This window comes from Muntiacus reevesi, chromosome 20 (assembly GCF_963930625.1).
Source record: "Muntiacus reevesi chromosome 20, mMunRee1.1, whole genome shotgun sequence".
Taxonomy (NCBI): domain Eukaryota; kingdom Metazoa; phylum Chordata; class Mammalia; order Artiodactyla; family Cervidae; genus Muntiacus; species Muntiacus reevesi.
The window spans coordinates 9,383,659-9,405,336 of NC_089268.1; the positions used below are offsets into that span (position 1 = coordinate 9,383,659).

Consider the following 21,678-nt stretch of genomic DNA (forward strand, 5'->3'; position numbering starts at 1 on the left):
GGTCTTTATTCAAAGAAAACAAAAACATTAATTCAAATATATATAGGTACCCCCATGTTCACTGCAGCATTCTTTGCTGTAGACACAACATAGAAAGAACCTGACTGCCCATCAGTGAATGAAAGAATAAAGAAATTGTTGTGCGTACATATAATGGAATGTCATTTAGTCATAAAAAATAAAATATTGTCATTTTCAACAACATGGATGAACCTCAAGGGCATTATGTAAAGTGAAATAAGTTGGAGAAAGAAAAATACCATATAATCTCTTTTTTATGTGGAATAATAATAAACAAGCTTATAGAAACAGAAGAGAACAGATCTGTGGGTGCCAGAGACTGGGGCCAGGAGGTGGGAGAAAAGAACAAACTGGTTCTGGTGGGGCGTTTTAGTTTAAATAAACGGATTTATTTTTAAATCAATCAATCAAATAATTTAGAAACCATTAGCATAATCAAAAAAAAATACATGAGAAGAATTAGAATAAAAATTATTTTATGGAACATGAAAGTGGAAACAGCAATATGTGTTAAAATACTATGTTATAAATTATGTGATTTTAAACTTATGAGTGACTAAATAAAAGTAGTTAGTAGACATTTGACTATTTGCCTATAACTTCTATATGCCTAAAACTTTTATTTTGAAACTGGCCAAAAATTTTTAAAAATATTCTCACTGAGAATATGGAGACTCACCTTATCACTTTATGTTCCAGCAAAAATTATAACTTTACTGCCTTGGGTCTGGAAAGAATTTCTCAAGATTATGAAAACATAAACCATATGGGGGTTTTTTATTTTTTTTTATTTTTAAGTTTTTGGTCACATCACGTGAATGTGGTATCTTAGTTTGCTGACCAGGAATTAAACCAGTGTCTTCTCTGTTGGAAGCATGGAGTCTTAACCACTGGACCCCCAGGGATTTCCCACCATATGGGTTTTGACCATGAAAATGAAATCATTCTACTTAGGGAAGGAACCATATACAAATTTAACTGATGAGCAGCAAAGTGGAAGAAGGCACTTGCAGTATTTATATACTGACATAGGATTACTATATAGAATATATCAGAACCCCCTCCCCCCCCGCAGTCACATGAAAAAGCCATTTTTAAGATAGATGAACAATATAAATCAGCAATTCACACAGAGAGAAACCTAGGAGATGATGTCCAGCCTCACTAGTAAGGTAAAGAAAAGCAAATTAAAACGTAAGACCACTTGACACCCACTGAATTGCCAACATTTGAAAGTCAAATAATTTCAAGTGTCAGTGACAATAAAGGAAAGTGGGAGTGGGTGGGCGCGTAAATGTGTATGGCCCCTGCATCACTGCAATGACAAAGCAGCTATGTGAAAAAACTAACAGCTGAACCAGGATAGCGCAGCCGTGAGACCAGAGTCTAGGCTGAGTGGGTCGAGGTCGTCGGGGCTGGAGGATCAGCAACAGGTTCATGGAAGAGGAGGAACTAAATTTTTTATTTAAGGGGGACATCAGATGAGAGAGGGTCTGGAAGGTTTCTTGAATATTATAAGTGACAGTATCACAGAATGCTTGATCAGAGGGCATCTCACCTAAGCCCACTGTTTTACAGATGAGGAGTTGGAGGCCCAGAGGGTGTGACTTGTCTAAGGCCACACAGTGTAGTTAAAAAAAAGGTTTGGAAATTTTCTGGTGGTCCAGTGCTTTTCGACTGCACCTTCACTGCCAAGGGTCCATGTTCACTCCTGGTCAGGGAACTAAGATCCCACAAGCCAAGAGGTGCAGCCAAAAATACTCACATATAAATAAATAAAAGCAGTTTTAAGGCTTGAGTGGCAGGAAGTTTCTGGATAGGTTGGAAACTGGAGAGAGAGAAATCAAGAACTAGAAAGCAACAAGGGACAGATGCAAAACGGTTAAGTGAAAGAAAAAGATCTCAAAAAGAGAACATATAATACTTGAAGGAAGATTCAAAGTTGTTTCCAGAAAAGAAGTTAATGACGCTGATAAATTCCCCAGTGAAAATCTTTGCTAAGTTACAAGCACTTTTTCTACGTGCCAAGCACTGTTCTAAGCATTCTGCAAGATATTAATTTATTTAAGCTTCACAGCAACCTTATTCAGGCAGGCACCACTGTTAACATCATCCTTTTACAGAAAATGACACCAAGACACAGAGAGGTTAAGGAACTCAGCCAAGGGCACACAGCTACAGTCACGATTGGATCCCCAGTGGTCTGGTTCTGCACCCCATACTCTTAACCAGTACACATGCTACTCTTAGAAATAAGATGGCTCAGAGGAGGTGCCAGGTCCTCGGAAGAAGTGAATATTTTCCCTTAGATTCTGATACAATGCAGAAAACAGAGACTCTTGCACCAACACCAAAATAATTTCACTTTTCATCTTAATGCCACTCCCTCCTTCAAAGCAACTCCCAGACCTCAAGAGAAGCAAGAAGCAAAGTGCAGACAATGGAAGCGACCACCGTTAGTCGTGTGCCCCCACCACACCACCACCACCCACCCACGGCAGCGGCGTTCTCCCTGGACTGTCCCCTCAGGCCACAGAACAGGTCCTCTAAGAGGACACAGAAATTCTGGGCCCTTCCCAGCTGGTCACACTTCACTTCAGTGATTTTTGATTACACTGTTTTCATAAAACCACGATGACTGAGTTAGAACAGCATCTGAAGTCTTATTTTTCCCACTTTGAAGCTCTTCCTTTCCCAGCTACGGTGAAGGTTGAAGGTAGTTATATATTCCTCAAGGCACCCTCTACTAGGCATGAACATGTTCACAAACAGTAGAGTGCAAAAAAAAAAAAAAAAATGCAAGCAGCTTCCTCCACCACTGTGTGAGCAGATTATCAGAAAGAGGCTCTGCTTTCATTGCTCACATATTTTGCACAGACTGATAGGAGTAAACATCTATTTCTGCTTTATTGACTACACCAAAACCTGTGACTGTGTGGATCACAACAAACTGTGGAAAATCCTGAAGGAGATGGGAATACCAGACCACCTGACCTGCCTCTTGAGAAGCCTGTATGCAGGTCAGGAAGCAACAGTTAGAACTGAACATGGAACAACAGACTGGCTCCAAATAGGAAAAGGAGTACATCGAGGCTGTATATTGTCACCCTGCTTATTTAACTTATATGCAGAGTACATCATGAGAAACACTGGGCTGGAGGAAGCACAAGTTGGAATCAAGATTGCCAGGAGAAATATCAATAACCTCAGATATGCAGATGGCAGAAAATAACAGAAGAACTAAAGAGCCTCTTGATGAAAGTGAAAGAGGAGAGTGAAAAAGTTGGCTTAAAGCTCAACAGTCAGAAAACTAAGATCATGACATCTGGTCCCATCACTTCATGGCAAATAGATGGGGAAACAGTGGAAACTGGCCAACTTTATTTTTCTGCGCTCCAAAATCACTGCAGATGGTGATTGCAGCCATGAAATTAAAAGACGCTTACTCCTTGGAAGGAAAGTTATGACCAACCTGGACAGCATATTAAAAAGCAGAGACATTACTTTGTCAACAAAGGTCCGTCTAGTCAAGGCTATGGTTTTTCCAGTGATCATGTATGGATGTGAGAGTTGGACTATAAAGAAAGCTGAGCACCGAAGAATTGATGCTTTTAAAGTGTGGTGTTGGAGAAGACTCTTGAGAGTCCCTTGGACTGCAAGGAGATCCAACCAGTCCATCCTGAAGGAGATCAGTCCCGGGTGTTCATTGAAGGACTGATGTTGAAGCTGAAGCTCCAATACCTTGGTCACCTGATGTAGAGAGCTGACTCATTTGAAAAGACCCTGATGTTGGGAAAGATTGAAGGTAGAAGGAAAAGGGGACAAAGGAGGATGAGATGGTTGGATGGCATCACCGACTCAATGGACACGGGTTTGGGTAGACTCCGGGAGTTGGCGATGGACAGGGAGGCCTGGCGTGCTGCGGTTCATGGAGTCGCAAAGAGCTGGACATGACTGAGCATCTGAATGGACTGAACTGATAGGAGTAAAAGCCATTGTGTTGTGTGGAGACCAGGGAGCAGAAGTCAGCCAGGAGTTAGGGGTTTTCCCATTTCTCTCCCTAATGAGGGCAAACTGCGTCAGGTGAAGGCATGTTTAGTTTGACATGATAACCTACTCAAGTTAAAATATCCAGAAATAAAATATCATGAGTTAAAAAAGAAGCCACACCGATATTAAGAAATGAGATTTATTGCCTTGACATGGCAGGGGTGTGGTTGTGATCAGAAGGCCACTCTGGGTTCCCCTGGATGCAGAGCCCTCAGTTGAGAAACCTGGGTGCAACCACATGCTCTCACAGACACAGACACAGACACAGACACAGACACAGACACACACCCCAGAGGAGTCCCAGGGCCTCCTGCTCTGAGAAGGAGAGATCCTGGTCAGGATGTGAGAACCTGAACACCTCCTGCTTGGACGGCTGCAGCTGCTGGCATCAGACTCTAGTCAGGAAGAGTCAGCCTGAGGAGAGAGAGGATGGGGAAAATCCATTGCGGGGGTGGTCCCTCTCATCCCCAAAGGCCCTTCCCCACTGGCAACACCATCCAGAAGTTGCTCTCTCCTTGTCTCCAGATCATCTCCAAACACCCTTCCTCCGGCTCCCCCACTGCTCCTCCCCCATGCAAAGACATGCTCCTGACCTGTAACTGCCTGCGTGCACCTAGGACCTCGACAAGGAGGACAGGTGTGCCGGATACAGGCCTCCCCACCCAAGGGCCACTCTGCGTGCTCCCTGGGTCACAAGGCGGTCCCCGGCAAACTCACATGTGCACCACTGCGCCTGGCTCTCCCGCCCCCTCCAGATGCCCCGACGTACCCCCTCAGCATGGCTTTCGGAAGTAGATGATGAGGGCCAAGCCAACAATGATGCCCAGCAAACCCAGGCCAAAGGCCACGCCACACAGCACGTTCTCCAGGAGATCAGAGGGCAGCGCGTTCTGGGGCACTGGAGAAAATGGGGAGCTGGTCAGCCCTGAGACCTGGTTGGGGATGATGTGACTGTCTACGACAGGGCAGACCCCAAGGCTGAGAAGAGTGAGGTCGGTGCAGAGCGGAAACGGCCTGAACAAGGGCCAGGTGGAGAAAGAAGCCCTCCCATGGGTCTGCCCCTCTTCTGCCCCACAAAGGAACCAGGCTTCCAGGGAGAAGGGTCTCACCCCAAAAACCGATTGCTGTGAAGCCATCGATCTCATGAGTCACGATGCAAGAGAAAAGATCAGAGGCTGCTGGTGTGAAGTTTAAGTAGGAAAAGGCCTGGAAGGTGAGTCCATCGACTGCAGAGACAAAAGTAGGCCCAGCTCCTTCCACAGGTGCCGACTGATACTGCCAGTTCACGGTCAGTGTGGGTGGAAAGAGGTTGCTGATGAAACAGACCAGCGTGTTGGGCTTGCCAAACTCCAGGGGCTTCAGTGTGAACACCTCAACGATGGGGAACCCTGTGGGGAGATTGAGGGTGAGGGAAGGAAGCTCAGATGGGACCCCCGTTTATGGAGGGGCCGTGGCACACGGAGGAGAGATGAGGAGTTGGGGCTCTGGGGGAGGTCTTTGCCCAGGCAAGAACCAGACCCGGACCAGAGCCAGACCACGCCTGCCCACCGCCCTAACTTTCTGCAGCACTTTCGGTCTGGACCGCGTGGGCACCTGACCACGGGCTGTCTTCTCATTAAAAATGCAGGCACATTTTAACCAGGAGTTTGGGATTAACAGACACACACTACTATATATAAGATCAATAATCCATAAGGACCTACTCTACAGCACTGGGAACTCTACTCAATATTCTGTAATAACCTATGTGGGAAAAGAAACTGAATAAGAATGAATATATGTATGTGTGTAAGTGAACCACTTTACTGCACACCTAAAACTAACACAACATTGTACATCAACTATACTCCAATGTAAAATAAAAATTAAATTAAAAAATAAAGGTAACCACCACCCAAAAAAAAAAAAAGAACCAATTGGTAAAAAACATTGAAAATACTGATTTTAAGGATAGTTTCAAGAACTATATGTTTGGACATATTTGAAAGACATGCTGATCACGTCTATATGTGTTTTTTAAGCTATCTTGTTATCCAATTAATGTCAACTCAGTTTTGATGTGGTATTGTTTAAATCTTGAAAAATGCACATTAAAACACATTATGATTGCAAACTATTTCGTTTAGAATGGTTGGACAGCAAGGTCCTGCTGTGTGGCATGGGGAATTATATCCAGGCTCCTGGGATAAACAACAACGGAGAAGAATATTAAAGAAGGGATGTACGCATGTGCATGACTGTGTCACTTTGCTGTGCATCGGAGATTGGTACAGCACTGTGGATCAGCTATATTTCAATTAAAAAAACACACTGTGATGTCCAAACAATTATGGCAGAATAATAAAATAAATATAAACAGAGCTTACTTAATCCATGTAGTTAAGCCTATTTTACCCAGGCAGTTAACTACCATTTCGTTAACTCAGCTAGGGCTTTCATCGACTGTGATCCATCAACATTTCCTAACAAACTCAAGTTTTTAAATAAACAAAGAAAATGAAATTCAGGCACATCATCAGATACTTCCATTCTCCCCTTCCATCTTGCTAAGCGTCGATTATAACACAAGTGCCAACAGTCAGAAGGCATCGGTTGGTCCCTGCTAAATTCATCAAGTTCCATAATTTTGAATCCTACTACATCCAAGGGGCTTTTCTTCTGCCCATGACAAAAACAGCGTACAGACCACGGGTGATCAAAAAATCAAGGTTCAAGGGGAGAACCAGAAAGCATGAGAGATGGGGAATTGGTGTGAAAGGGGAAAATTCAGTGTATAATGAGGTTAAGGGGGCAGCTCCCCTCCCCACCCCGCAGGAAAATGCCCTGACCTCTAGACACTGGAATTTGCCCTTCAAGTTTTGGGCCAATTTCCTCGATCATGGCCCGGCAAAAACCTTTGTCAAACATAATGTCGGAAGTATCTCCATGCTGGTGAGCCCAGTCAGCAAATTCAGGCAAGCGAGGCACTCGGATGCTCTGGGAAAAGTCGAAGGAGAAAAGCTGGTCCTCGTCGTAGGCCTCAGAGAGCCCCACGTTGGGGCTCCAGTCCTGGCAGTACATCGTGTGCAGGAACGTGTGGTTTTGGAGCTCATCCCTCCACCCCGGAGCAGGAGCTGCAAAAGAGACAGGGCGGGGTTCTGGGAGGTGGGATCCCCTTAGAAAACAGCAAGGGACTTCCTTGGTGGTCCAGTGGTTAAGAATCTGCCTTGCAATGCAGGGGACTCGGGCTGGATCCCTGGTTGTGAAACGAAGATCCCACAGCCGAGAAGCAACTCAGCCTGGGCGCTGCAACTACTGAGCAATAGTTCAGGAGCCTTTGCGCCACAACTAGAGAATCCACTTGCCGCAACGAAAGATCCTGCATAACGTGATGAAGATTCTGCTTACCTCAACTAAAGGCCAACACAGCCAAATAAATAAATATTTTTTAAAAAAATAAAAGAAAACAGCAAGCCCTGCTCCAGGGAGGAGGGGGCAGTGATGGGTTTACAACCCCTCTTGTGTCTGTCACTTAGGCTCTGCCTCCCAATAAGAGTGAGAGAGAAATTACGGAATCTCTCCAAACTTCCCCAGTCCATAAAAACATCAACCATCTAAAGCTTTAACAAGTAAAAGGTTCTAGGATCTAAAGTGACAAATTCACTTGACAGGGTCACAGCACTGACTGTATTTTTGTGCCCCAAAGCACCCAGCCAAGGAGGTAAGTTGTGGCTGAAATTCAGCTTGCATTTTGCTTACCAAGCCATGCATCCTGGCACAGAGTTGTATGCATGCGTGCTAAGTCCATTCAGTCGTGTCCAATTATTGGCGACTCTATGGACTGTAGCCCACCAGGTTCCTTTGTTCATGGGATTCTCCAGGCAGGAGTACTAGAGTGGGTTGCCATTTCCTCCTCCAGGGGATCCTCCCGACCCAGGAGTCAAACCCACCTCCTGCGTTGGCAGGCAGGTTCTTTACCGCTAGCACCACCTGGGAAGTCCTGGCACAGGGCTACTTTCTCCCACAGAAGAGACCTTTGTGTAATTCCCAGGAGGCCATCCTGTTGACTTGTGAAGACTGGATTTCCCAGTCTTCACATGGATGGAGGAATGGTCGTGATCTAAGCCATAGACAATACTGCCCTATCCTACACTCGGACACAAAATAAGTGAAATCGTTCAGTGTCCGACTCTTTGCGACCCCATGGACTGCAGCCCACCAGGCTCTTCCATCCATGGGATTTCCCAGGCAAGAATACTGGAGTGGGTTGCCATTTCCTTCTCCAGGAGATCTTCCTGACCCAGGGATTGAACCCGGGTCTCCGGCATTGTAGGCAGACGCTTCACCATCTGAGCCACCAGGGAAGTCCATGGCAGACAATAAAATCACTCTCCAGCTTCTTTTCAGGCACTTCATTGGCACCAGGCCTCTCTGAAAATATCTTCCCTCCCTCAGCCCTGCAGACATTGCAAAGACAGGACTGGGGGAATAGTACCGTAGCTACAGGAAATAATCCCTAATTCTTTGAAACTCCTGGCAGGAATCTCCCCAGCCAGAAAGATTCTACTCAAAACCCAATACCCAGAATGATAGACAGAGTAAGAGGGATCTTCCAGGTTCTTCTTCCATTCCACTCCATCCTTTTCAGAGAAAGAAACTACAGACCAATAAAGTTAGGAGGTTTTTCAAGAATTTTAAGGTGAACTGATTTCAGAGTGCAGGGTTCCTAAGTAGGAACAGTGGAGATAACACCTGTTTTGTTCAAATCCCAGCTCTACCACTTACTAAAGGGGTGAAACTTGCCCAAGTTACTTAAACTCTGAGTCTCATTTCCTTCATCTGGAAAATGGATATAATAATCTCTGCTTCAGGAGACCGTCTTCAATGGAACCTACGAAGCACCTCAGGCATTGTTTACCATCCATCCAAAGCATGGCTCTCTTTCCCAACTCTGCTATCATTTCGGGCTCTCTCATCACACTTTCACCACTTACTAAGCACTCTTGTCACTTTCAAATACCCGGGCTCCCTAGGCTCTACCCCAATCAGGATGGAAGTCAATGAGAGGTACTGTCATACCTTCAGGGGCGGTCCGGGACAGGGGCAGCAGCCACAGAAAGGAGAGCAGCCGTAGCAGCGCAGCTTCCTGGCTTAGCTCATGATCCATATCTTCACACCTCCCCAGGGGGCTAGGAACTACCAGCCAGCTGACCCAGGTCCCCAAATTCCTTCCCAGATCATGTTTCTCCAGCTCACTTCCCACCACTGCCCTTGTCATCCCGGATAAGCCAATCACAAAAAGTGTAGGGTTTGACGTTATCAGTCGCCGGGGAGAGACCTGAAGCAAACCACCTTCTCAGGACTTGGCTCCTTCACCCGGCCAGCCTTGGGGTGTAGCTGGCGTGGGGAGGCAGTGGAGGAATGTCTGCCTCCTGGTGGGGATCCCTCTTTAGTAGCCGGCTGTCAGCCTCAGCCTGTAATCAGACCAAGGGACTCTTCTGAGCAGCACCACCCCGTGGCCAAATAATAAACTGAGCTCATTTCCCCACAGCAAACCCCGCCCCCCAACCCGGACCCAGGGCTCTTCAGACTAAGGATGGAGGAACAGGTGGGACGTAATTAGGAAGGCTGATAAGAGTCTTGAAGGAAAAACAGGCCAGCAGAATGTGAGGAGAGAAAAACCACCCAGGGCAAGGAGCAGGCAAAGGGGTGAAGGTCAAAGGCATTCAGAGCTCCTTTCTTTGGAGACCTCTGTATAGTTGGACTGTAATAGCTGGAGGTTGTTCATGTGTTCCTGTTGGTAACAGGCAGGGGGTGAAGGTGGAGTGTCAAGAGGAGCTAGAATTTTTTTTTAGGAGTTACTTTTTTATCTTTATTTTTTAAAAAAGTTTATTGGGGTATATATAGTTGATTTAAGATGAGCTAAAAATGTAGGCAAGAGCTAGATCATATAGGCTCTGTTACAGCACAAGACAGGTGGGGTTTTTGTTTCTTTGCTTCCTGCTGCACCACACAGCATGCAGGATCCTGGTTTTAAGGCAGATGCCCAACGCAAAGAAGGGCACACCGTTGGCTACTCCCATCCCTTTCACCTCTTGATAACTAAATGTCCAAGACAATCCACATATCCAGCACCAGAGGAAAACCTGAGTCTATTCCCAGTCCTGAGTTTGAAACTCTTGCTTAAGGCATACATATGAGCCCATGCCCCCTGCTGAGAGAATCTAAGAAGAAGCCAACCTCCCAGGAAGGCTGGGAGACACACCTTGGCAGACTCCTGGACAGAACAGTCTAGGACACACAGACACTGAATGTTAACTAGGTCACTGAAACACACATTTCTAAGAACCCGGTGGCAGTAGGAGCGTCCAGGGAGCCAAGAGAATAAAAGATGAAGAGCAGTCAGAGAAATAAAGGTGTTCCATGAAGAGGGCAAGGTCAGCATTATCAGACGCTACTCAGAAGTCGAGGGAGGACTGGAAAGCGTCCTTAGATTTGGTCATTATGAGATGGGTGATAAATGTGTTTGGGAGCAGTTTCAGCACTGTAGTGGGAGTGGACTCCAGATTGTGGTGGGCTGAGAAGTGGGAGACGGGGAAGAAACTGTCAGTGTATATGCTGCAAGTATGATAGAGAAGAAAAAGACAGAAGGGGTTTGAGGGGGAGGCAGTGAGAAAAATTTAATGTGGCAATTAAGTAGTAATCTTAGAAATCAATCTATGTGAACATAGTCCTTTCAAAACCCATACTCCCTTCTGAGAAACAAGCAACAGCAGTCATAACAGCCCCAAACACACCCCCATGACTTTCTGCATATCTCCAAACACTAAAGGGTACATACATGTGTGTGAGTGTGTGTATGTGTGGTGGTGGGTAGAAGGCCAGGGTTGGGGTAGGCTTCCTCTGTGGATTAATCCATCAGTAATTCCTGTGGTGGGGAAGATTCAGCCCCTTAGGAAAATAGCGTTAGTCGTTCAGTCGTGTCCGACTCTGCAACCCCTTGGACTAAGCCTGCCAGGCTCCTCTGTCCATGGGATCTCCCAGGCAAAAATATTGGAGTGGGTAACCACTTCTCTCCAGGGGATCTCCCCAACCCAGGGATAGAACCCACATCTCCTGCATTGCAGGCAGATTCTTTACCCCTGAGCCACTAGGAAAGCTCTAGGAAAGTAGAGAGAAGGTGACTCAGACAGTAAAGAATCCATCTGCAATGAGGGAGACCTGGGTTTGATCCCTGAGTTTGGAAGATCCCTGGAGAAGGGAACAGCTATCCACTCCAGTGTTCTGACCTGGAGAATTCCATGGACAGAGGAGCCTGGCAGGCTACAGTCCATGGGGTCACAAAGAGTTGGATACGACAGCAACTTTCACGGTCACTGTCATATTAACATCACCAAAACTATTGGTGGAGACAGATGGCGCATGGCCACCTACAGTTCTACACCAGGAGTGAGCAACATTTTTCTATAAAGGACCAGATAATAAATCACTGAAATTTAAATTTCATATAATTTTGATGAGTTACAAAATATAATCCTTTTTTTATTGGGGGGGCGGGGAGAGAGCAAGGGTAGTCAGGCAGAGTCTCCAAATCATTTATTTATTGGTCGTACCACAAGGCATGTGGGATCTTAGTTCCCGAACCAGGGATCAAGCTTGAGTCCCCTGCATTGAGGTGCGGAGTCTTAACCACTAGACGGCCAGGGATGTCCCCAATTCTTTCACTTTTTTTCCCAATCATTTATAAACAAAAAACCATTCTGAGTTCCTGGGCCATATAAAAGCAGATGGGTTGAATGTTACTCAGACCATAGTTTGCTGCACACGGTTCTACGTGTGGTCAGAAATGGGGTGGGGGACCCAAAATAAACCCACCCTCCAAAGAGCCCCAGTCCTCCTTGGGGATGGCAATTCATTAGTGTGTCCCAGATACAACACTGTTCGGAAGGAGGTCTGGGGGAAGAGCTCGAGGACTAGTGGGAGGCCTAGGAACACGTGGGGGCAGACACTGCAACTACACTGGATGGAGAGACAAGGCAAAGAGGATCCAAGCTCCCCACCAAGAATACATGTAGACAAGTACAGCATGCAGAGAAACTCAACCATCCATCATTAAGATGGAGGCAAGGCTGTGGTTAACTGTTCTTTCCCTGTACAAATGGGAACAAGTTAAAACATTTATAACTACCCTTCCCTCTACGTAATTCTTCTTCCTCCCAGGACCGTGCAACAACCCCATTAATAGATATCTCAAAAATAGTATGTTATCAGTTTGGGGAAGTGGAAATTGCAGGCAAGAAGGGGAGGTGGCCAGTTCTGTATCCCAGTAACTCACTTTGACGAGATATGAATGCATTTGAAAATAGAGCCCTCACACCTGTGAACCCAATAGGTCCTGGCTTTCTAACACTCAGCCCTCCATCTGTCTGTACGCCTGCCCCATTTTCTATTTCTTGACAGAGCCAAGTTTCCTGAAAAAGTTGTGGGCAACCATCTACTTTCATATTTGCCATTTAATCCCTAACCCTAAACAATGAAACAGTTCAACATCTTTGTGTTGCTAAATCAAATGGACTCTTTGCAGTCTCAGCAAGATTTGACACAGTTGGCCATGCCTTTCTTCCTAAAACGGTTTATTTTTTGGCATCCCTGACAGCACTCTCTCCTAGTTTTTCCAACTTCTCTGGCATCCTGTCGTCTTTATGGACTTCTTTCAGCTAACCCGTAAGTATTGGAGTCCCTGGAGTTTTGTCCTCAACCTCTTCTCTTCTTACACTCTACACCTGCTCTCAATGGCATTTACCCTCACTATCTTCCATTACCACCTATTTGCTGACATTTTCCAAATTCCTCCCTTTGGCTCAGACCTGGCTGATTCCACACCATCCTTACACCAAACTGCCCTTAGGCATATCACTTGGGTGTTGTACACAGCGGTTCTCAGATTGTACTCACCACAAAATAGGGTCCCACAAGAAATTTTTGTAAACGTAAATTTGATAGTAGGAATTTTTATTTTAAAATGTATTTCAACACAGATGTAACAAGACACCAAAGATATTTATACAGTAATTTTATTATGTAATAATTATATTTAATAAGGTTATTTTGATTGTAAGCAATAGAAACCAATTCTAGCTTAACTTTTAAGCAAAAAGTCAAAGCGTTAGTCACTCTGTGCTATGCTTAGTCACACAGTCACGTCCAATTCTTTGTGACCCCATGGACTGTAGCCTGCCAAGTTCCTCCATCCATGGGGATTCTCCAGGCAAGAATACTGGAGTGAGTTGCCATGCCCTCCTCCAGGGGATCTTTCCAACCCAGGGGTCGAACCCAAGTCTCCTGCATTGCAGGCGGATTCTTTACCGTCTGAGCCACCAGGGAAGCCCAAGAATACTGGGATGGGTAGCTTGTACCTGCTCCAGGGGAACTTCCTGACCCAGGAATCGAACCGGGGTCTCCTGAATTGCAGGTGGATTCTTTATCAGCTGAGCTACCTGGGAAGCCCATTAGTCGCTCAGTTGTGTTCAACTCTTTGTGACCCCACAGACTGTAGCCCACCAGGCCCATTTCCATGGAATTCTTCAAGCAAGAATACCACAGTGGACTGCCATTTCCTGCTCCAGGGGATCTTCCTGACCTGGGGATCGAACCCAGGTCTCTCGCACTGCAGGCAAACTCTTTACCATCTCAGCCACCAGGGAAGCCCCCTTAGAGGGGAGATTTATTGGACGGATATAGAGCTAGCTCACAAAATAAAAGGGAGAAATCAGCTAGTCTCAGGAAGCGGAGTCACAGGGGCCTTAGCAGCAGGGGTTGAGTTGCCATTAATATACCTCATCTTCGAATGCCTCCAGCATCTTATCTTTCAAGTTTCATGTTGCTACAAGACACAATCTGACTGTCTCAGCTTGTATCATGTATGGGCCTCTGGATCAACTAGCAGTGGCCAGGCACAATATCATCTCTGTGTCTTAGAACTACTTCTGAAGAAAAGAGAATTATCACAAACCTAACCACCACCTCAACATAGCTATCTTGAACATACGGCGTCCCAGACAATGGCATGAGATCACCTGAGGCATAAACATAAGGTAAAATCGGTGTATAAATATTCAGATATTTCCCAGTCAACTCCCAAATGATATCTATCATCTACTAGATGACTTCTGGTCTACCACAGGTCTTGCCACAAATTCAAAATATACTTTATGACTTGATTCAATGTTGATTAATTAATTATAATATTTATATTCCACTAAATGATTTCCTTTGGATCTATGACCAAGTTTGAAATTTTTTTTTATCATGGAAAATTTCAAACAGACACAAAAGAATCTAGTAAACCCCCCCCCCACACTTTTTTGTTTTAATTTGGCTGCATCAGGTCTTAGTTGCAGCACGTGAGGTCTTAGTTGCATCATGCAGGATCTTTCTCATTGCAGTGCACAGACTCTTTACTAAGTTGGGCTTCCCTTGTGGGTCAGAGAGTAAAGCATCTCCTGCAAGGCAGAAGAGCTGGGTTCGATCTCCAGGTCGGGAAGATCCCCTGGAGAAGGAAATGGCAACTCACTCTAGTACTCTTGCCTGGAAAATGCCATGGAGAAGCCTGGCAGGCTACCGTCCATGGGACTGCAAAGAGTCGTACACGACTGAGCAACTTCACAGGCTCAGTAGTTGCAGCACACAGGCTTAGTTGCTCTGCAGCATGTGGGATCTTAGTTCCCCATCCAGGAGTCTAACCCTGCTCCCCTGCATTGCAGGACAGATTCTTAAGCACTGGATCAGCGGGGAAGTCTCCCCCTATATGCTTGAAGTTTCAATAATTTAAGCAAGCTAAAAGCCTTCTATTTTTGTTCTATCTATTCTCCTATTCCACACAATTTTTTTTTCTAGAGTATTTAAACAAATGCTATCATTATATTTCACCAGGAAACATTTCTAAGAATATCTATAATAACTTTTCCTTTAACTTAACCGCCACACTATCACTACAAGTAACAAAATTAAAAATGATTACTTAACTTAACCCAGTCTGTGTTCATTTTTCCCCCCTGACTACCTCAAAAATGTCTAAGAGAAAGTTTGAAATAGAAAGCACTCTTGTGGTTTTCAAATTGCGCTTTTATTTTTTAAAATTAGTTTCCTATTTTACATGATGTCTCATAAACCTGTTAAATGTTCAGTAGTGAATTTTTAGGCAAATTAAGTTCAGGAATTACTACACTGAATGTAGTTCTATCTCAGAATTTACAAAACTCACTCACCACTTTCCCTTCCCAGCATGCTCCAGCTCCCGTATTCAAGAGCTCACTGTGTAGGCTGAGTGTCTACCCAATCAGATGAGTCATAAATGTGGGAGTCAAGTTTGACAACTTCACCTTCCTCATCTCGTCCAGTTGTTCACTAAGTCTATCAATCCTACCTCTTCCATATCTCCTGAGTCTGTCCTCCATTCCTACTGGTTCAGGCCCTCTGTGGTTAGATTTTTTTCCTGGATTACTGCAGTTTTCTTAGAATTGATCTGCCTCCAATCTTACTCTCATTTTCCAGTGCTGCCATGGGGATCTTTTTACTAGTACATTTGATCACATCGTATTTATATGAAAACCTTCAATAGTTCTCTGCAGTCTGCTTTCCTTGACGTGATCCTTAAATGATCTGAATCCTCTTAATCTATCTCTGTGTAAGTCCTTTGAAATTTCAGCTCCCTCAGAAAGCCCTGGAACCCAGAATGGAGATGAGTGACCTCCTTGGTATGTGTCCATAGCACTTGCCTGCCCTTCCCATCATCTGTATTTTATCATTCTGTTAATGTCTGCTTTAGTCACCTCACTCCCACTGCAGGGTCTCAAGGGATCTTATCCTCTTCTTTTTTTTACACTCTCAGCATGTACCAAGAAAGCCCACCAGCAAGTGACTGCTCACTGTATGAATAAATGGGCTGTAGGTTACTGAAGGTGCAAAACTGGGCCTGGAAGAACATTCAAGACTTAGATGAATGATAGACTGTTTCTTCTAACACTGGTATTTCAACAGTAAATCTCACCAGGCAAGTCTATGGGCCACTCTACAAACATCTTCACTCCCACTGCCTTCCCCATGCACACCACCCCTCTTCCCATTTTCTTCTTCCCCTCTGCCACAGCCCAGAGTAAACCTGGCCACCCGGCTCCCACCCTTCCCTTCATTTCCTGCTCAGTGTATCTCTTCACATCCATATTCATTCTTCCTTTTTGGCTGCATTATTAGAATACAGTCATGCTGTCAACTACTCTACAAGGTTGGAATTTACTATTACCATTATATAAATAAGAATTCCTCAGCTCAAAGAGGTTCATTCATTTATTTAGCAAATATTTATAGACTGTCCTCTATGTACTTGATAGTATGCTGGGCACCAGGCACCTACATGATCAAACTTGTAATCTAATGAAAACTTGTCTCTAATGTCTAGAGACATTAAATAAGTAAACACACAAACATACAAAAGCAAATTGTAAAAGGCGGCATAAAGGAAATGAACTGAGACCCGTAGAAAGACTAACTGAAATGGAACATAGAGATATTGTGATGGGATCTGAATTGTGAGCAGGGGTTAGCGAAGTGGTGGGGGGAGAGAATGCTCTGAGGCAGGTGAGGGGCTGGTTCCTTCAAGAGGAGACCTGTGTGGCTGGCGTATGGTAATTAGTGAGAAGAGACAACAGACAGATGTGAGGCGAGACAGGAAGAAGCAAGACCACATAGGGCCTCCTGAACGACACTGAGGTTTCTCAGTGCAATTAGTTCTAATGCTGTGACGACTTTGTTCCTTTTCATTCCATGTGTGAATGTATGCTGTGGTTCCGACCTGACCCACTCCAGTCTCTCCAAAGCCAATCCATGGTGCACCCTGTTAAGTAAGTCTTCCTATAAAAGTAACGCTTGCTTCTCCTTCCAAAAAAACTCAGCGACTCCTCCCTTTCTACTAGATTCAGTCTGAATTACCTGGCCCGGGTTTTCAGGTTCCCTGTACTTTGACCTCTATCCCTAGATGACGGAAGCTGCTCTCCACTGTCAGTAACCATCCCCAGTTACCAACCTGATGAGTTTCCCCCCTTCCTTCATGCTCTCACACCCTGTGCAGGATCTTGTCTCCTCATTCAATCAGAACAGGGGTTCTTGGGAATTCTCTGGCAGACCAGTGGTTAGGGCTTGGTGCTTCCCCTGCTGGGTTCGATCCCTGGTTGGGGAACTAAGAGTCACAAGCTGTACAGCACAATCAAAAAAGAAAGAAAGAAAAGAACAGGGGTTCTTAACCTGCAGTCCACATGCCATAAAATTCAGGGGTCCATGAACCTGGATGGAATAAAAAGAGCCACTTTTATTTTTAAGAACATCTAACTAACTGAAACTTAACTTTATCAATGAAAAGAATAAGTCTTTGTAGTATCAGCAGTACCTGTAATGTTGTCATCAAGAGATCACCATCAATTAACATTTTCATATCACAGTCTCAAAATGGCTATCTCTACATTAGTTGTCAGACTTGAAATAAATCATTTAACTTAATGTATTAGCATTCTTCCATCTATGAATTAGCATTCTATTAGCAACGAAATACATATTACTAGATACATTATTACCCAGTTCTTTTAAATCCTTTGAAAACTGCATATTTTACTTATGCACTTACAAATATTATCATCAGACAAAGTCCAAAGGCTCCACCAAATTGCCCAAGTCCATAGCACAGACAAGCTTAAAAAACTCCTGATTAGTCATACATTCAATAAACGTGAGGTCCTCACTGGAGCCCTCTCTTGTTCTAGCTTGCTCATATTACGTTGTTCTGCTTTTCCTTCTTATTTGATACTCTTCTGCTGGTTCCACTTCCTATTCTTGCTGCCTGTGTGAGGATGTAACCCACATCTGGATGCTTAACCTACAACTAAATTGTCCCATACTTCCTCCCTTACAAATCTCACCTACCTGCATGACAGATTCAAATGATACCTCAAAGGTGACTCCCAAATCTACCTCTACCAATCTTTTTCTCTTCAAACCTCAACCTTAGACTTTAAAATAACTGCTTCGCCTAAACAACCAGAATAACATACCATTTAGTGGCAGACTTCCTGGGTTCAAATCCCAACTCCAGACACTACTAAACATGTAATCATGTTTATTTAACATCTCTTGCTTTAGTTGCTTCATTTGAAAAATGGGAGTGATAACAACAGAATCTACTTTATAGGGTTATAAGGATTAGAAGAGTTCATACACATAAAGCACTTTTAATAGGGTCTGAGACATTTCAAGAACTCAATAAATGTTAGCTACCACCAGCCTCATCGCCTTCCAATACCTGACATTTTTATTTGGTGTTTATTAACAGGTACCGTGATAGCCACCACAGATATGAAGACAGAATTCCTATCCAATGATATAATTCCAATCAAGTTGTTGCTCAATAACTTTCAGTGGTTCTCTATTAGGTCCAAACTTAACAGCACTGGAATTCATCATGTTGCCTCAAACAAATGTACCTTCCAGTCTCCTATGGCTCTACTTCTTGTAACTTATTCTATCTGGCCAGACTGAACTGCAATGCTCTGTGAAAATGACCTGCTCTGTTCTATCTTTTCTCACACAATCCCAGTGTCTCAAATGTTTATCTGATAACAATAATCTTGTCTCATTACAATTACTTCTCCCATACATGGAGCCCCCAACCACAAACATTACAATCTTACCTAAGTCACATACTTACTTAAACATCAACTTGCTTCAACATTTGCATACTCTGTGAGCACCTCTTATTGGCCAGAACCTGAGCCAGAAGCTGGAAGTTTGCTGCTGGCAAACTTTAAAGACTATAGCATGGACCTGTTCTCAGGATCAAAATCTAGTAAGGGAGGGAAATGTGGCTCACATAAATGCCATTCACTGTGAAAGGTGCAGTTATGAGAAAGAGACACCAAAGGATGAGCAGTCATCTCAATTTGGAAGGCAAGGGTAGGCTTTTTGGATAAGGGTATTTGGGCTTACATGGACTGAGCAAAAGCCTATTTCATGTAGTGAGAGCAGTATGTATGAAATATAGTATAAAACAATATGGCGTGTTGGGGAACAGTTCAGTATGGCTGGAGTACAGGGCCCATGAACAAGTGGCTAGACATGACGCTAGAGAGGTAGGCAGACCTTTCTGGCCAGCACAGGAGTTTGAACTTTATCACACAGGCAATGAGGAATTAATACAGGGCTTAACAGTAGCATAGGGCTCCGGTTGTATTTTGGAAAGCTCATTCCTGGCAGTGTTGTGGCAGAGGCAGAGAGGAAAATCTAGAGCAGCAGTGTCCCAGAGAACTTTCTCCAGTGATGGAAATGCTCTGTAATTTGTCCTGTCCAATACAACAGCTGCTAGCCACAAAGGGCTAATGAGAACTTAAAATGTGGCTAGGCCACCTGAGGAGCTAAATTTAAAATAGTATTTAGTGTTAAACAGCCACATAAGGCTAGTGGCTACCATAATGAACAGCTTTAGAGACAAGCAAATCAGTTAGGAAGCTGTTGATAGAGCTCAGGTGACTAGGGCAATAGCTGTATCAGAGGCACAACGGTAAGTCAAGGGGATACAAAACTGTGACAAAAATAAGTCAAGAACAGCTCCCAGATTCTAGGTTTTTTGGCTGAATTACTGCTATCAGCCAGGATAATACATTATTAGAAGGAGCAGGTCTAGGCTGCATACAGGTTGCACCGTTTTGAAAGTGTGGAAGTGTCTGAGGGCTATCTAAGTGGTAAAATTAATTACTGAATTTTGCTCAGGAGTCGACTGAACTAAAGATACAGATTTGAGAGGCTCTGAGCCACTGAGTGAGATTCCTTAGAAAATATGAACACAATTAGAAGCAAACTGAGGCAAAATCAGGGCAAACATCAACACAGGCTAAAGAAGAGTCCACGAAGGCCACCAGAGCAACAGTAGGACAAGCAGGAAAAGAAACAAGAGAGAAGGGGTGTAGAGAAATCAAGGGTGTAGAGAAATTCAGGAAGGAAGCCTGATCAAATGTCAAATACTTCAGTGAGGTCAAATAAGGTGAGAGCTGAAAAGTGCTTCCTGATTTTGCCAATTAGAAGGTCCTTGGTGACATTTGCCAAGACAGTGTCAGTAGTGGAAGAAATGGGGTAAAGAACAGGAAATGAGGCAGAGAGAGGAAAATGAATACAATTTCAGGTCTTGACTGGAAAAGGGAGCTGACCAGTAAGTACATAAGAGAGTCCACAAGGGGATATGATATTGATTAAGGTTATTTTCTTTCTTTCTTTATTTTTAGGTGGGGAAAACCCCTAGAAGGAAGGGAGCAGTTTAAAACGCCAATTGGTTGAAAATGGAAAGCTTGAAAAGAATAGAAAAAAAAAAAAATAAACATCAACAAAAAAAGAAAATGGAAAGCTTGAGTAACAGATCGGGTTGACAGGTCGAAAGGGAAATCCGTGTCTTTAATCTGAAGAGAGGATTTTTAGTACTGATATGATAGTAAAGAGACACACACACGGCCGTTTATAGGTGGGAAACGGAAAGCCAAAGAGTTCTCCGGTAAGTTGGCCTTTCTGCTCCGGTCTGTGGGAGGGGAGTGAGGGTAATGAACTACAGACTGAATCACCATCTGAGGGTCATGGGTGGGATTACTGCCCAGGAACAAAGCTTTACGAGCCAACCATCCCTTGTTACCAAATTCGGAAGCCCCTGTGCCTTCTGCACAGCGAGGCTCATCAATTTGGAAGAGAGCAAGGTTCATTACAAATTCATACCTGGGTGGCTCAAGCCCTAAGAATCCCAAAGTTGCTCAAAGCAAAAGGAAGTGATCAGAAAGCTATTAAGTTTTGCAGCATGCAGAATCTAGACACCTCCCTCTCCCCGCAGCACTCAATGAAGTAAGGAAGTCTAGGTAGACTCAGGCGAATTGAGAGGTTACGGGCCTAAGACAAAGATGCCGAACACAATGCCCACGTCAACCGCCCACACCTCCGCTCCCCGCCGCAGGCACGAAGAGGGTGGTGACAACACTCCCGCTGTGGAACCACACTACACCGCGGAGGGACCCCACCCTGCAAACCCTCACAACTCCGGGTCCACGCCCCATCCTCCTCCACTGACAACAGCTCAGCAGCGCGCGCTCCTGCTGGACTCCGCGCCTGGGCTTCCCCAGCCACCCCTCACACCTGCAGAAAAGGAACCGAGTTGGGCCACCTCAGGACGCCCAGCGAGGCCGCCTGCAGTGGGGGAGGGGCTGCTGAGGCGGGAGGGCGCGCGCCGCGCCCGCTTCCGCGCCACCCACTGCGCGCGCTCCGGGCCCAGCCGCGGGGGCCACGGGGCCCGCCCTCACGCCTGCGCACTGCCGCTCTCCCGGCGGCCTCCCACTCTCCTTTCCCCTCCCCCAAGCCGGTCGCACCTTTGCGCCTGCGCTGTGCACGTTCCCGGGCTGCGGCAGCCATGCTGAACCCGTACGGCGCGACTAGTGGGGGGGATAGGGTCGACGACAGCGGGATAGGCAGCCGAGGATGCGGAGAAGCAGCGACGTTAGGGTGTTTTGGGTCTGTAGAGAAAGGCCTGGGCCATGCGGCCCCCTTGGCCCCTTGCGC

The 21,678-nt window shown here is 45.1% G+C and overlaps 1 protein-coding gene across 4 annotated transcripts; it reads right to left on the bottom strand.

Annotated features, from left to right (window-relative positions):
* Positions 1–4,211: 4,211 nt before the first annotated feature.
* Positions 4,212–21,664, bottom strand: LOC136151031 (HLA class II histocompatibility antigen, DM alpha chain). 4 transcript variants are annotated; one of them, XM_065911874.1, is made up of 5 exons: positions 21,489–21,664; positions 6,900–7,184; positions 5,181–5,459; positions 4,841–4,969; positions 4,212–4,485 (listed from the first exon to the last, which is right to left on the bottom strand). In XM_065911874.1, the coding sequence occupies exons 1-4, from the start codon at positions 21,529–21,531 to the stop codon at positions 4,845–4,847; spliced, it is 732 nt and encodes a 243-aa protein (XP_065767946.1). In that variant the 5' UTR covers positions 21,532–21,664; the 3' UTR covers positions 4,212–4,485; positions 4,841–4,844. The 4 variants fall into 4 exon arrangements, with proteins under 4 accessions (XP_065767946.1, XP_065767944.1, XP_065767943.1 ...); XM_065911872.1 differs by lacking the exon at positions 21,489–21,664 and adding an exon at positions 9,130–9,302 and having other exon boundaries at positions 6,966–7,184; XM_065911871.1 differs by lacking the exon at positions 21,489–21,664 and adding an exon at positions 9,130–9,297.
* Between the last annotated feature and the right edge of the window lie 14 nt (positions 21,665–21,678).

Coding starts and splice junctions, on each gene's coding strand:
- LOC136151031 (XM_065911871.1), bottom strand. CDS start 9,217: ATGGATCATGAGCTAAGCCAGGAAGCTGCGCTGCTACGGCTGCTCTCC. Junction 5,460..6,899: donor GCAAATTCCAGTGTCTAGAG/GTCAGGGCATTT, acceptor ATCTCCCCACAG/GGTTCCCCATCGTTGAGGTG. Junction 4,970..5,180: donor CACAGCAATCGGTTTTTGGG/GTGAGACCCTTC, acceptor CATTTTCTCCAG/TGCCCCAGAACGCGCTGCCC.